This window comes from Phocoena sinus, chromosome 20 (assembly GCF_008692025.1).
Source record: "Phocoena sinus isolate mPhoSin1 chromosome 20, mPhoSin1.pri, whole genome shotgun sequence".
NCBI lineage: Eukaryota > Metazoa > Chordata > Mammalia > Artiodactyla > Phocoenidae > Phocoena > Phocoena sinus.
In genome coordinates, this window is record NC_045782.1 from 57,575,941 (window position 1) to 57,590,399 (window position 14,459).

Genomic DNA, 14,459 nt, shown 5'->3' on the forward strand with positions numbered 1-14,459 from the left:
GTTTTGGTGGAGCTTTATAATAACACGCTAGCCGAGATAATTACAAAAGGCCAGGCGTACCAAGCCTCAAACAGAGAAGACCGGGAAGAATTATTCGACTCTGGTGACTACCATCTTCCTAAAGAATCACAGAGGAAGATATGGCTTGCCTGAATACTCCTAACCCAAGCAGCGTTTCCAGATCCCTCACTTAACCTGTGGTTGTAAAGATACAACACTGATTAACAGAATCTTTGAACAGGAAGGAATTTTTAAGTCATCACCTAGATCTGGACTTTTCTAATCAATAGCTCACGGAACTTTAAACAATAAAATATGTGGGCCGCAGGAAAATGATTCCATGGATCAAATCATTTGAGGAGATTCCAGAGGCAAGAATTAGACAGGTTTCTTTAACAAAGAGGTGGTCACAGACTCTCGGATATCGCTGGGGTCTGTGTCTTCTACCGTTGGCTCCTGGGGGCCTCTGCCTTTGACAGAATTCAGCAGAAGTGATGCTGGGCCGCCTCGGGGCCCAGGCCTCACGCGGCTGGCGGCCGCTACGGCTGGTCTCCGGGTGAGCTTGCTCTTGCGGACCCCTCACAGCGGCCACGTGAGTGAACCCTCGCGGGCCTGGGCAGCCCACACCTGACTGCACCTGCGTGAGGCCCACGTGAGAACAGCCTACTGGAGCCTGGTCAACCCGTAGCAACCAGAGAGATGATGATAAGTCACTGTTTCCAGCCGCTGGGTCCGGGCCGTTCGTGTCTGGCACGTAGCAGGCATCAACAGCTCTTTAGTAAATGGATGAGTGAATGGCCGGGCCAGCGATGTAATGTGAACCTTGCGGTGGGGGGCTCTAGCGGCGTGACGTTTCCTAAATGTGACTATCTGAATGCCTGAAGGCGAGTCATACACAGAACAGGGCTTGATGGAATGCTAGTTTGAGAAACACTGAATTAGAGGCCTGAAGTGGTGCAGGTTAGGAAGTACGGTCGAGCTGTACCCTTGATGTTACAGCTTAGAACGGTGAGGCTCGAGTCGCTGAAGAGAACTGCCTAAGGAAACAAGGCTTACGTGTAGACTCCGCCCGTGAACTAGTCTCCCTTTCTAGCTGAAGTGAAGGACTGCAGACAAAACTGCACGTTTCACTCACGTAAGCCCGTTTTTAGCTAATTACACCCACCAGGCTTCTCACTTGGTAGCCCTCTCGTTTCGCTCCGTGTAAAGTCTTTGTGTGCACCTAGCTGTTTTCCGTAAGACCGCTCTCAGACGGGAGACTCCCAAAGAGGATATAAGAGTATTCATCAGCCTCCGGTCTAGACCAAGCTCAGTTCTAAAAACAGCAGAATCTATAGGAACATCTTGGGCCTTTGGTTTTAAACCATTTGCCTGGTGGAAATCCTTGCTTAAAACTGAAATAACTGAAATGTCTAGAAGCACGGATCTTCAGCTGCCTTAGATACTGGTGAGGGATCCAGATTTTAAAATTCCTTCAACCTTATGTTTCAAGTTGCATTTTTCTTCCCCCATTGAGAGGTAAATAATATGATCTGAGGTTTGATTCAGCTCTTAAAACTATAGAGAAGAATGTTAATACAGGTCAAAATCTGGGCTCTTCAATTTTTCCTTTTCAAATACAGCCTATGCCACTACTCCCTAATCAAGTCTCCAAATCCAAGAACCACTTCAATAGTTGAAAAAAAGTTTTATCTAATTATCATCTTTTCCTACTTTGAATTGACCAACCATGTATCTTTTCCTGGTTTTATCAAAGGGGCTGCCAGGGCAAAAGCACATCCAATTCTAAGTAAGTTTTAGTTAGCAGACTTAAAATCGATCATGCATTTTAGTTTCAGTAACTTGCAATTTCTACACCCTTTGATAATCCACTTTAAAGAGCAAACCGTCTCTAATGACAAGGCTTAAAAGAGACGACCTTTCTGAACAAAATATGAAAGCTGAGGAGATAGTTTTTTTAAAGGAAACTATGAATTAAAATGACCTCGTGTTCTGAAACTTTGCTCCCACCATTTTTGATGTCTTACCTTTTCCTTTCTACTCTTAGAAAGAAAGCGAAAACACCCCTGCCTTCTGCAGATGGGCAGGCACTTCAATAAGAAAGCTGTTAATTGTTCATTCAAACTCAGTTTCTGCTTTCTGCACTTTCTCTGCCGATGCCTTTAATGAGGGTGCTCGCCATAGAGCCACGTGCCTGTTTCCGAGGAAGTTGTTGCTCGTCTGTGACATTACAGGATAAGGCTCGAATCCGAGCTATTTCCCTTGAGTCTCAGTCAACCCTTTTGTACAAACTAGGAAGCAAGTCCGCCCCTTCTCCATTCCCTCCCTCTCTGTCCTCTTTTTTCTCCCTTGTGCCCCTGGGCGGCTGCCCTCGGAGGACAGCTGATTGTTGAGCGGGGATGTGGCCGAACCGGAGGCCAGACCCCTGAAATGGCTCACTGTGGGGCGACGCAGAAACGGTGGATCAGACGAAACCCTGACGCGTGCCGATGACCGGTGCCAGCGTTCCTGTTACCGCTCTCCTGCTGCCCCCTCACCGGGCAGACGTGCACACCGAGGGCACCATGACCCCTCACCTTTCCTCCTGCTCAGCTCTGCCAGCCACTACCTGTCGACCGTGGCATGTTGAGGTGGAAAAAGCACAGGTGCTTGACTCAGGGGTAGTGCCCACAACGCTGGCAATGTGACTAAATTAGGTACTTGTGATGGGCAATCGATCTTCCACCAGATAAAAGAGAGGATGACATCGTAGATGATTTTATAATGAGGCACACTGTTTATAATTTATTCCGAAGCACTTGCTTTCTCTCCCGGTAGCCACGTTTAAACTGAGTACTCAACTCAGTAAGGAATTTTCAACATGCCAAGTGCAATCTTTCTTCCTCTTCCTTATCGGAGGACGTTTACAAAAACACTCGCGTCAGCCACCTAGCCCCTACCACACACGATCCAACTGACCTGTACGACACTCTTCAGAAGGGAAACCGGATCTGGGTGATGTGCAAGGTCCACCCATGTTTGTAATTTCATCACCCTTGAAATAAGGAAAAGAAAGAACAGCAGGCAACTTTCCAAAACACCTATTTACCCAATGGCAGCGCACGACGCAACTCACAAGGTATTTTCACTTCAAGCCGCTAAATAACCTTCCTAATGAAATCTGCTGACCGTCAACCCGTTTGCCACGGTCTGTACAGAAGGGCTTAAAATTAATCACGGTGTCGCAATCGTTCCCTACCGAGTGCTAAATCACAGTCTGAGTACCAACTGTCTTTCCTTGTTAGCTAGTCTTAATAGCATCTGATAGTTTTGCTTTTTCTCCGAACAGTCTTTAAGCCAGTGCTATCATTTATTTCACATGCAAGGAAAACCCGAGCTTTCAGAGGACGGAGACCTACATTCCTGGAGGAGGTGTCGGGTGACCCTTAGCAGGCAGCGTGGTGACCAGGCCGAGACGATCCAGTGCAAGACTCTGAGGCCTCTCACTGATGACCAGGCGGTGTTCTTGCTGACCCTGGCCTGGCTGTGGAAGTGGCTGGAAAACCTGCTACTTCCTTATCATCCCAGGTCTCAGTTACAGTACAAAAAAGGGTAATTAATCCTTGGGCAGCAAACAACAAAGATGGGCGTGGGAAAGGGAAAAGAATTTGAAAAACGAAGTAAACGTTCTGCCCTGTCCTTTCACAGCAAACCGGATGATTACAGCCCTGCGCACGCCCCAGATCTTCCGAGAGCCTCCGAGGGCCCGCGGCGTACACACCACAGCATGGCCAAGAGAACATGACCATCCGCGGCGGTTCAAAGTTCCCTTGGCAAATCAGCGTTGACCAATCCGCACAGAACTGCTGACTGGCATACGGGTGGGGACTTAAAACACCCAGCCTCGGGCGCCAACACCAAGTTCTCTCCACAAGGAAAACAGGACCGAGCGAAGCTCATTCTGTCATCACTTGCTGGTGTGCTGAGCATCCTCCCAACACATCTTGACATTTTCAGGCTTCCTTGAGGAGCGTCAATTGATATTATAATTAAACCACAACCATAAAATCAGAGATCAAGCAAGTAACAATAAAACCAGAGCTGCTACATAAAATTCGTACCCTATCCTGCCTCTGGTCCCAGATGAGACTGACAACCAACATGACAAATACTTGGACTGATGTCAGATGACTCAGTGACTTTTATTCTAAATAAATGCACTACTTATGGATTTGATTTCTGACATGACATAGGTATTTTTTCCCGTAGCACAATTTGAGATGGTCAGTATGTTCTAGGGAAAAAACTGCCACGTCATATTTATTTTAGCAAACGAGGTGCAATTAAAAAGTAGAAATAAAACTGATAAATACAAAGTAATATTTTAATAATATATGAACATGAACACGAAAACAATGTAAACGTTAAATTTTTTGATATGATTCTACAAACGTGATCTTGGTCAGCTGCAACTGGTAAAATTCTGTGTAAAGGCATTAACAAGGCATCGCAAGAAATCATTTCTTTTCCCAATATAAGCAGTTCTCAGTACACACTCAAACGCACACAGATATGGAAATCAGAAATAAAGGAATGTTAAAAAAAATAATGTAGGCAGACACAAATAAAACCACCCCGTTAGTGTACGAGTGATGCATGTTTTTATGATCTCAATTACATTTAAGTATTAAAAAATGCCATTGATCTCACAATTTACAACATCCAAATCTTCAAACCTGTGGGAAGAAATCCAAAGCTCTGTCCAGACGGTTTGATCCATCCCACTCTCCTGGGTTACTCAGGTATGTCACCATGTGGTTACCTGAAGATCAAAAACCCCAAAGTTACAACTTTCTCTAGGTTTAACGGGCACGTCCATAACAAAATATGCTCTAACTCAGGAGGAGCTGGAGAGAGGCTAAAAAGTATATTTGATATCAAATTTTCATCATTTACACCCATAAGGGATCAAGTCCTATCTATACCAAGAATCTTTTGAAAAGTGAATGTCACAAAGTTTTTACTTTTTTAAAGCTGAAGTATAGTTGATTTACAATGTTGTGTTAGTTTCAGGTGTACAGCAAAGTGATTCAAATGTATCTACGTACATATTTTTTCGATTCTTTTCCATTGTAGATTATTATAAGATATTGAATATAGTCCCCTGCGCTATAGTCCCCTGTGGCCCTCGTTGTTTATTTTATACATGGTACCGTGTATCCAGAGTTTTTACTTTTAATTCAGTGCCAACTAAATGGTTCAGCCTCTCACTGTGCTAAGAGGAGGGCTATCAGAGCAGGTAAATGTGATCTATGTCAGTGACGTCTCTGGGAACCTTTGACTGGAAGGGTCTCCTGCGTCCCCGAGGTGTGCGCTCCTGGGGGCACAGTGTTTGGACACCACGGAGCCGTTTATCTATTGATATTTGGGGTTGGTAAACATCTGCTACAGAGCCAAGCGTCCAGGGATGTGGGGCTCTGGAGATGCGGGTGACCACACTGAGGACCACGCCATCTCACTCTCTTAAGAGGAAGACAGCGTCTCCTTAACCCTGCAACTGGGCTTCAAGACAACGTCCTGTTGTGACTCCGCAGGTGAGCCCGGCCTTGTCAGGCACTGGCGGACCCTCATCTCGTTTGGATGGTGCAAGGAGGGGGTCTTCTCCAAGACAGGCTTTTTACGAAAAATAAGTCTTTTTTTTCAAAACTGATATGTTTACGAATTTTTTAAATTAATTGATTATTTATTTTTGGGTGTGTTGGGTCTTCGTTTCTGTGCGAGGGCTTTCTCTAGTTGAGGCAAGCGGGGGCCACTCTTCATCGCGGTGCGCGGGCCTCTCACTGTCGCGGCCTCTCTTGTTGCGGAGCACAGGATCCAGACGCGCAGGCTCAGTAGTTGTGGCTCACGGGCCCAGTCGCTCCGCGGCATGTGGGATCCTCCCAGACCAGGGCTCGAACCCGTGTCCCCTGCATCGGCAGGCAGATTCCCAACCACTGCGCCACCAGGGAAGCCCCAACGTATTTTTAATGAAGATTTTAACACCCAACCAGGAGACCCACAGGTGCAGACAGTACAAACTACTCAGGAGACATTCTGGCCACAGTACCTTCTGCACTGGTAGGCCATCAGCTCCTCTTGAAGGATGGATGCCCTCTTTTGCAGAAAGTTAACCTAGAAAAGAGACCTCGTGTGAGAAGAGGTGAAGGTGGCTTACAGGGCGACACTGTGCAGATACAGTGTCTGGTCGGACTTTATTTAAATTCAGACAACTCTCTAGATAAAACGCAGAGGATCTGTTCAGTGCTAATGCTGTGGTTTTGTATTTGATCACATCCCATCCCCCCTGGCACTCCATCAGAGGCTACAGGACCCAGTTCAAACCCCGCACTGCAGAGCTGTTTGTGTGGTTTTGTATTTGATCACATCCCATCCCCCCTGGCACTCCATCAGAGGCTACAGGACCCAGTTCAAACCCCGCACTGCAGAGCTGTTTGGACCTGGCCCTGGCCCACCTGGGCGCTTCATCTCCTCTCTTCCACCATCACCACCTTCCACCTCGCATCCTTCCTACTCTGCGGCCCTTTGGCCCTTTGCGGCCATCTGCCATCGTCTGCTTGGGAATGCTTGGCCAACTGCCTCCTATTCACTGTCCACTGTTGGGTTCAAGGTCACCTCTGCTCCTGAATTCTTCTGCCCCGCCCCCCTCCAGCCCTGCCCCTCATCACCTCCTGCCCCAGGCAGCCAGCGGCCCCTCCTCTGTGTTCTCCTGTTCTGTTCTTAGCACTTTTCCAACTGCCTTCTGGTGACCTGTCTTCACGTCTCTCCCCCATGCCCGAGAGCTCTCCTGGGGCAGGGATAATGTTGGAGCATCTCTGTAACCCCAGTTTCTTCTTCAGGGCTGGACATGTAGCTGGCATTCCCTAGCTGTTTCAGGAATGAGTGAGTGAGTGGAAACAACATTACTGCCTACTAGAAACCTTAATTGCTCCGGGGATTCCCTGAGGTTGCAGAGGTAGTATTTTGTCGTGGAAAGAGCCTGCGCTTTGTCTGGAGTTAGGCCAACTGGCGTTCAGCTCCTGACTTGGCCTCCATAGCTCTAGGAAAGTTCCTTGTTCTCTTGACGCCTCATCTGTGAAATGGGGTGAACAACAGCCAGTTCCCAAGGTCATGAGGATGACAGGAAGTGACTAACAGGAACTGCCTAGTCCAGAGATCCTGGCAGGTACCACCCTGTGGCCCCTGCCCCTGAGGGGCTAGGGATGGGGGAAACTGGGCCGTCAAGAATAGTCTCTTCAGTTAGACCTTCACAGCACGGTTGAATTATCCTGAAGAACAAATTTCTATACTATTAAAAATACCTGTATCAGGCATAAATTCAAAAGCACTTTACACAACCTACTAGCAGTGGTTTCCGGATAACTTACACTATGGCTTAACGTGATCAGGAGGCAGTGGCACTTGATCACTTTGGAGCTTTACTCTTGTCTCTTTGGTCTGAACTGAAACCATGGCAACGGTCCATTCTGAAACATGGTTATGCAAGACAGGACAGCTGGCAGAGTAGAAACTGTGCTTGGAGAGAGGGAGCACGGCTTTTCTTTTCTTTTATTTTTTTAACATCTTTATTGGAGTCTAATTGCTTTACAATGGTGTGTTAGTTTCTGCTGTATCGCAAAGTGAATCAGCTATACGTATACCTACATCCCCATATCCCCTCCCTCTTGCGTCTCCCTCCCACCCTCCCTATCCCACCCCTCTAGGTGGTCACAGAGCACCGAGCTGATCTCCCCGAGCACGGCTTTTCTAAATGGGTACATATCAAAGTGGTCCCGCTGCTTTTCTGACTCTTTACATCACCCTGGTCTGAATTTTATCCAATTAATCCAGTGACCCACAGGACCACCGATAACTTTGACAGATGCAAGGACTACACTGATCCCACTTCCCTGCCTCCACTGGAATTCCAACAATTTTCAAAAACACAGGCACCTGCGCTCTCAAACTAAATCTGCTCGCTCTGTGGTCTGCACCTCCGCACAGCTGCCGATTCTGAGGCCCTCACGCAGCTGGCAGCTCTCTTTCTGGGTCAACATCCAGTTTTAGGAGGCTGAGTGGCTTTTATTACAGTGCAATGATGTGAATGATAACAGAAGCCCTGCAGGTGGATATCAGGTTTCTCTTTCTTTTCTTTCTTTTTTTCTTAAAAATACCTCCTCTGAAGGTGCTGGGTCCTACACAGCTGACCCTAAGGAAGCCCTCCTACCAAGTGAATGGGTAAACCACATCTTGAGGAGAGCCTTCCACGTAAATAAAGACGACCTAATCCTTTGTAAGTTAACACTCTCCTGTCATACTTATTTTTATAGGTAGGAGTGAGCACAGCCAAACTTCTTAGCCTACAGAAGCGACAGCTAACAGTAGCATAAGGGTTGATGTAATGAACTTTTCATTTTCAGATAAGAGACTTCTGCTGAGGGGAACAGAAAAGGCACGGCTAACATCTGCTCCACGTATCTGTCCTATACATTATAAATAGCTAACGTGAATTTCATCAAACTACAGCATTTGTTTCATTCGTAAATAAATTTATTGAGGACCTACTCTGTGACAGGCATTGTCCTTGGCACAAAGAGAAAAGAAATCTTTCCCTTGCAGAGCTTTTCCAGGAAAAAGGTATGTTTTAAATTTCTAAGTGTATTAGAAATGGGAATATGTGAACTTCTTCTCATGTTGAGTTAAAACATTTGTTTTTTAAAAAACCAGGAATCTATAAAACTGATGCTATATAAAATATTTACAGCAATATATAAAACTTGTTTTAGAGAAAACTTATGTAGGAAGTTTTTAATTAATATCTAAATTGAAGTCAATTTTAGCTCTTATAAACTACTGTATCAGCAGAAATATCAATATTTAACCGAATTGTTTGAATACCATGTCGTTATCCTGCCTCGATCCTAAAATGCATCTTGTTATCTCTGACAATCATAGAAAATACACCAGAATAAAAATGCTTCTAACTTAGCCATGTTTTTTATTTCTCTGCACTTTCACATGATAAGGAGTTAGCAATGTGCTAACTGATGGCATTTTGGGCCTGGAACCAAGAATAAAAGGGTGAGTCTGTGTTGGAATGCAGACTGTAAATAAAAGTAACCATAACTGAGCTTTTCAATTTCAAGGATGCTTTTAAGAAAATCTTATCGAGACAAAGAGTTCTTAAGCTGGTAAGAAAAAATTCTAAAAAACCCCACAAAACAAAAAACAATTCATCCTGGGCACTCGGTTATTCTGTGACATCACATGGATTTCTGGCATCAGTTCAGAAACAAACATTAATTAAGATATGCACGTCATCTAAACCCGGGGTCCCCAGCCCCCCCAGGCCGTGGACCGGTACTGGTCCGCCGCCTGTTAGGAACTGGGCCGCACAGCAGGAGGTGAGCGGCGGGCAAGCTTCCCTGTCGCTCACATTATCACCCGAACCATCCCCCCGCCCCCCGTGCCCCCCCGCCGGCCGTGGAAAAACTGTCTTCCATGAAACCGGTCCCTAGTGCCAAAAAGGTTGGGGACCGCTGATCTAAACCCTTGGAAAATTCCCTGATTCTAGAAATTACCTGTGACTTTAGGGAGGAGATAGTGTCTTCAAGTTCTTGTCTTAGAGATGCTGGCATCAATCCTTTAAATTTTGTTTCATATTCTTGTCGTATGTAAGTTATCTAAAATGAACCAAAAAAGCGTATCTTTTTAACCACGGAAATGATTGTTTTGAATTTAAGAAATCCCAGAATAATGTCCATTCATTACAAAGGTAAGTTTGTTACATGTGGTCAGAAACCAGACAACTGAGATGAAATAAGGGGAAACACAAACTGAACAAGGTGCTCTGTCCTTGTCAATCTGGGAGAGAGAGTCCCTGCCCCAGCACTTTATTTCTTTAAAACCCTCGTTGACACAATTTTTGGCATCGGATAAGGAAAATACCTGTCCTCTCTTCTCCACTCATTATGGACACATCATGCTAATCCTACATCCTCTTCCTGATCAGGGTGTGGGCTGGGATCATACTAAGCTGTGTGTGAGGACAATTCATAGTATGTCATCTGTTGGGCTAAGACACTCCCCGCTAACCGTCTAGGTACCTGGGTGCTTGATATCATCACGTGATTATGAAGATGCAAGTGAAGGAAAATCTGCACAGCTGTGTCTCCAAGCCTCCCCATACAGGTAACCAGAGGGCCCTTGCCATCATGAGCATCTCTGATTCATGAGTTTCCCTCTGCCTCTGGAATACAGCCAGGTCTTGCTCAACTAACTGACGGTCACTGGGCTGGTCAAGGAAAAGCTGGCGGCTCATCAAACTACAAATAGGTAAGGAAGGTGGAAGAAAAGTCTTTGGAAGGATATGCTTCAGCAGGATGAAGAGGTGTGTTTGAGGGTGAGCACGAATGTGAGTGTGTCCGTCTTGGTGCCTTCCTCCAGCTCTGTTTCTTTATTTCTCCTTCTCCTAATCTGAGATGCTATGGAATTCAAAACTGTGTTGCATGTGCTGTGTGGGACTTAACTAAATATTAAAGCTGAATTGCAGTGTATCCCACAAATGAGTCATTGGACACACCTGGAAATAAGGTAATAGACTATGAAAATATGTGCAACTGAGTTCAGTTAGACAAGTCTATGGATTTACTGAGGATAATTTAAAATTACTAGCCTTTAATTCCCAAATTTTCTTATACTAAACTAAATTAAGGGAGAAATGTGCTCAAATAGTTTATTTTATTACCTACTAAAATCCCCTGGCAAATGTTCTAGAACACGATTTTTAAATTTTTAGCAAAGTATTTTTTTGAGGTATGTTACAATCTTGTGATTTATACCTAAAGGGTAAACAAAAATGATGAAAAATGATCTCTCCCACTGAAGAAATATTTGATTTTTCCCATTTTATCTTCTTGGACGTAAGTCCAATAGTAACATCTGTCAGTTGACTCAAATGAAAGGCAAACACAAAGTAAAACACATGGTTTATAAATCAGACTTTAGGGGCAACCTTTATCAAGGGCTCACAGGCTACTATATATTGAGTATTTTTTTTTTCTATCGCTCATCACTGGCTCTGAAATTTTGAGCTACTACTCTTAAAAAGGACTCATGTTTGCTCTATTTTTTGTATCCCTGTTTGTTTAGAATGTCTGCCCTCTGCCTGTCCATTTGAAATATAACTTGTCTGGGTATAAAAATGCTTCTGTCCCATGTTCTTTCTCTCAGAACTTTGGAGGTGTTTCCTCAATGTCTTCTGGCATTGCTATGGTGAAGTCTGAAGTTAGGCTAATTTTTTTTCCATGTTGAATGTGACTTTCTTTCTCTGCTTGGATGTCCATATGATTTTATTTTTCCCTGGATTAGGTAACTTCACTGGGATATGTTTTGGTATTAATGATTCTATATCAATTTTCCTGAGACAATGTGTGTGCTCCTTCTATCTTTTAAAAAAATATTTATTTATTTATTTGGTTGCACTGGGTCTTAGTTGCAGCAAGGAGGGCTCCTTAGTTGCGGCAGGTGGGCTCCTTAGTTGTGGCATGCATGTGGGATCTAGTTCCCTGACCAGGGATCGAACCCAGGCCCCCTGCATTGGGAGCATGGAATCTTAACCACTGTGCCACCAGAGAAGTCCCTCTTTCTATCTTTATATTCAATTCTTTGAAGAAAAGCTTCTTCTGTTAGAATTGTTTTCTATTATACCAATAGTTACATATATTCATGTTATATATGATTTTTTTTCGATTTGTTCTCTTCTTCAGGAACAGAGATTTTGCATGTGTTGGCTCTTCTTTGACAATCTTCCATATTTACAATTTTCTCTATTATTTTACTTTCTTATCAATTTATAAATGTTTTCTATTTTCATTTTATTTTGTGTGATCACCGTATTTCCTTAGATGTTTTCAGTTATGATTTTCCCATTTTTGTTTCTTCTAATATGGTTTCAATCTCTGTAATCTCTTGATTTTGACTACCTTTTTTCCTAAACTCTGAGAAATCACTTCTCATCTTTGTTGAATTATATCATCTTTAAACACATCTCTTTTCTTCTTCTTCTCTCTCTCCCCACCTTTTTCCTTGACAGAGAGAGATGTCAATGTGTTTTGTAAATGCTTTGACATTATGAAGAACTGTTTTGGTTTCAAAGAACTGTAATTTGTCTGAACCTTCTCCTTACTTCTTGGGTAATTTCCCATTAGATCTATGTTCTAATTTGCTTTTTGCTTCCACTCCTTCTTTCTCTCTCTCTTAACCTAGCAAGACTCTTAACCTAGTTCCTTTTTCTTAAAAAAAATTAAAATTTCATTTTTGAATGGAACCAGCAATTTTCTGAATGCTGAGGTAGGGAGTAAGCTGCGGCAGGCCACAGCTATGGTTCAGTTTTGTTGTCATCAACACCCTTTGATCAAACCTATTATTTCGTTTGTTCTTGAGGCCCACCTGCTCTTAGTTTTCAGCTACTTTGGAGGTCAGGGCCAAGGACTGAAGCCCTTTAGTTAACGTTCGTAGCTTCTCTGGACTCTCTTTTTTTCCCACTTCACTTTTCACACCTGATGGTCTCCCTCTACTGGAGGCGAGTCGTAGCCAGCAGAAAATTGTGTGTGAGCAAGGTCACTCATTGATCACCACTATCCCTTCCACCACTTTTAAAATTCAGTATGCTATATTCCCCAACTTTTATTGAGGATCTTGCCATTTCTACTTTCTGTCTATCCCTTTCTTCTTTGTTTTTATGATTTTGGTGAATCTGAGTGAACTTAAAATGGGCCCTTGGAAAATCCGACATTACCTCTCCTGTGGGTGAGACTATCACTCAGGAAAATATTACTACCCTGAATCCTTAAACCCAAATCCTGAATTTCATCATCATTATGCCCAGCAGACGCCTGTGACTTTAATAAAGTCATGGGAAACTCTAACCCATCCGTTAATAAAGTCATGGGAAACTCTAACCCATCCGTTTTACTCTACTTATGAGGTTAATGACGTTACTACCAGCAAACGTTTATTGAGTACTTTCTATGTGCCGGTTACAATGCTGAGTATTTTAAGAAGTGTTTAATCCCTCTGACAACCCAATGAGGCAAGCACAAATTTGACCTCAAGCAGTCTGACCCTCCAGCACATATTCTTAGCCACTGTGCCCTGCAGTTTCTCACACAATCTTCCCACATGCTGACGGGTCTCCTTCACAGACACCACCAGCTACGGCAGCTTCATCCACTGCACAGTTGTGCTCTCCCTAGCGCAACAGGGGCCAGGGGACATCCTTCCAGACATCCAGCTGGTCTTTGCTCTATTTATTTAATTTTTTTAATGACAACAATAACAACAGTGCCAACAACAATTGGTTCCAATATGGTATGTTTTCCCTACACTTTCCCATTGGTTTAAAATTTTAAGTTACCAAGCATTTATGATAAGACTAATTTTTAAACATCTGTACAAATGCAGTGCACATACTGACCTAAAACAAAAGTTCCGCAAATCCCCCACATAAGCACACATTTTAAAGTCCGACCAGTGAAGGATATATCTAAGTTTGTTCCACAGCAAAAGGAGAAGGAGGAAGGAAAGAATTAGCATATAGTCCTGTATATCACTTTTTTTTTTTCTGTTTATCACTTTTGACTCCCGCTACTATTTTTCTGTCCCCACGTCTGTCCCAGGATGTGTTTGAGGGGAAATAATGAGGGAATGATGACATTTGTCTACAGACTAAGTGCAGACTATTAACTGCTAACTGCTAACCGTGCCCCTCTCCCTCCTCCCTGCCTTCCCCCTCTGGCTGTTAACCTGGCAAGAAACAAGGGGAAGTTGAGTTGATCTAAGCAAAGGGTTTGATGGGCATACAAACTAAGGGAGGTCAAAATTGTTTACATGTAAATCTATTTTACTATTAGATTTGAATATTAAATCTTATTCACATACAGTGTCCAACTGTAATAGTGAACGATGTTTATGAAATGTGGAAGGATTCGAAGGTCGTTCTCGCTTGAGTCCTTCTTGGAAGGAATTTCCGTCCCACCTCACCCTTCCCACTGCCCTCGAGAAGCCCAGCGTAGAACTATCCGCTATTCCTCGTCCCTCCAGCATCCCATCCAATAGACACAGCTTCCCTCTCTCCACAAGGGTTACTTCTCTCTCCATTTCCATCTTCTTTCCTTTAGGAAAGGAAGATTAGGAAACTCAGGACATCATGACAAACAGTGACGCTCCTGTAATGTAAGCCGAGTGGAAACGGCGTATGTGTAACCTGGTACCCACGTGAACAGGGAGGGCTGTGCTTGCCTCTTTGGCCACAGACTGCCCACCTTTCCTTCGAAGGCAGAGCACTGACAGTATTTCCTTTGACTTTAAAAATAAACTATGAAGGGCTTCCCTGGTGGCGCGGTGGTTGGGGGTCCGCCTGCAGATGCAGGGGACGCGGGTTC

General features: G+C 44.1%; 1 protein-coding gene across 13 annotated transcripts in view; it reads right to left on the bottom strand.

Moving 5' to 3' along the window:
* Positions 1 to 4,345: 4,345 nt before the first annotated feature.
* The window catches only part of CEP112 (centrosomal protein 112), a 426,576-nt gene continuing 416,462 nt past the window's right edge, over positions 4,346 to 14,459 (bottom strand). For all 13 annotated transcript variants that reach the window (XM_032616346.1, XM_032616345.1, XM_032616350.1 and 10 more), the window contains 3 exons: positions 9,597 to 9,698; positions 6,086 to 6,150; positions 4,346 to 4,801 (listed from right to left, as the gene is read on the bottom strand). In XM_032616346.1, the coding sequence (XP_032472237.1) occupies positions 4,798 to 4,801; positions 6,086 to 6,150; positions 9,597 to 9,698 (171 nt within the window). In that variant the 3' untranslated portion in view covers positions 4,346 to 4,797. The remainder of the gene's footprint in view (positions 4,802 to 6,085; positions 6,151 to 9,596; positions 9,699 to 14,459) is intronic.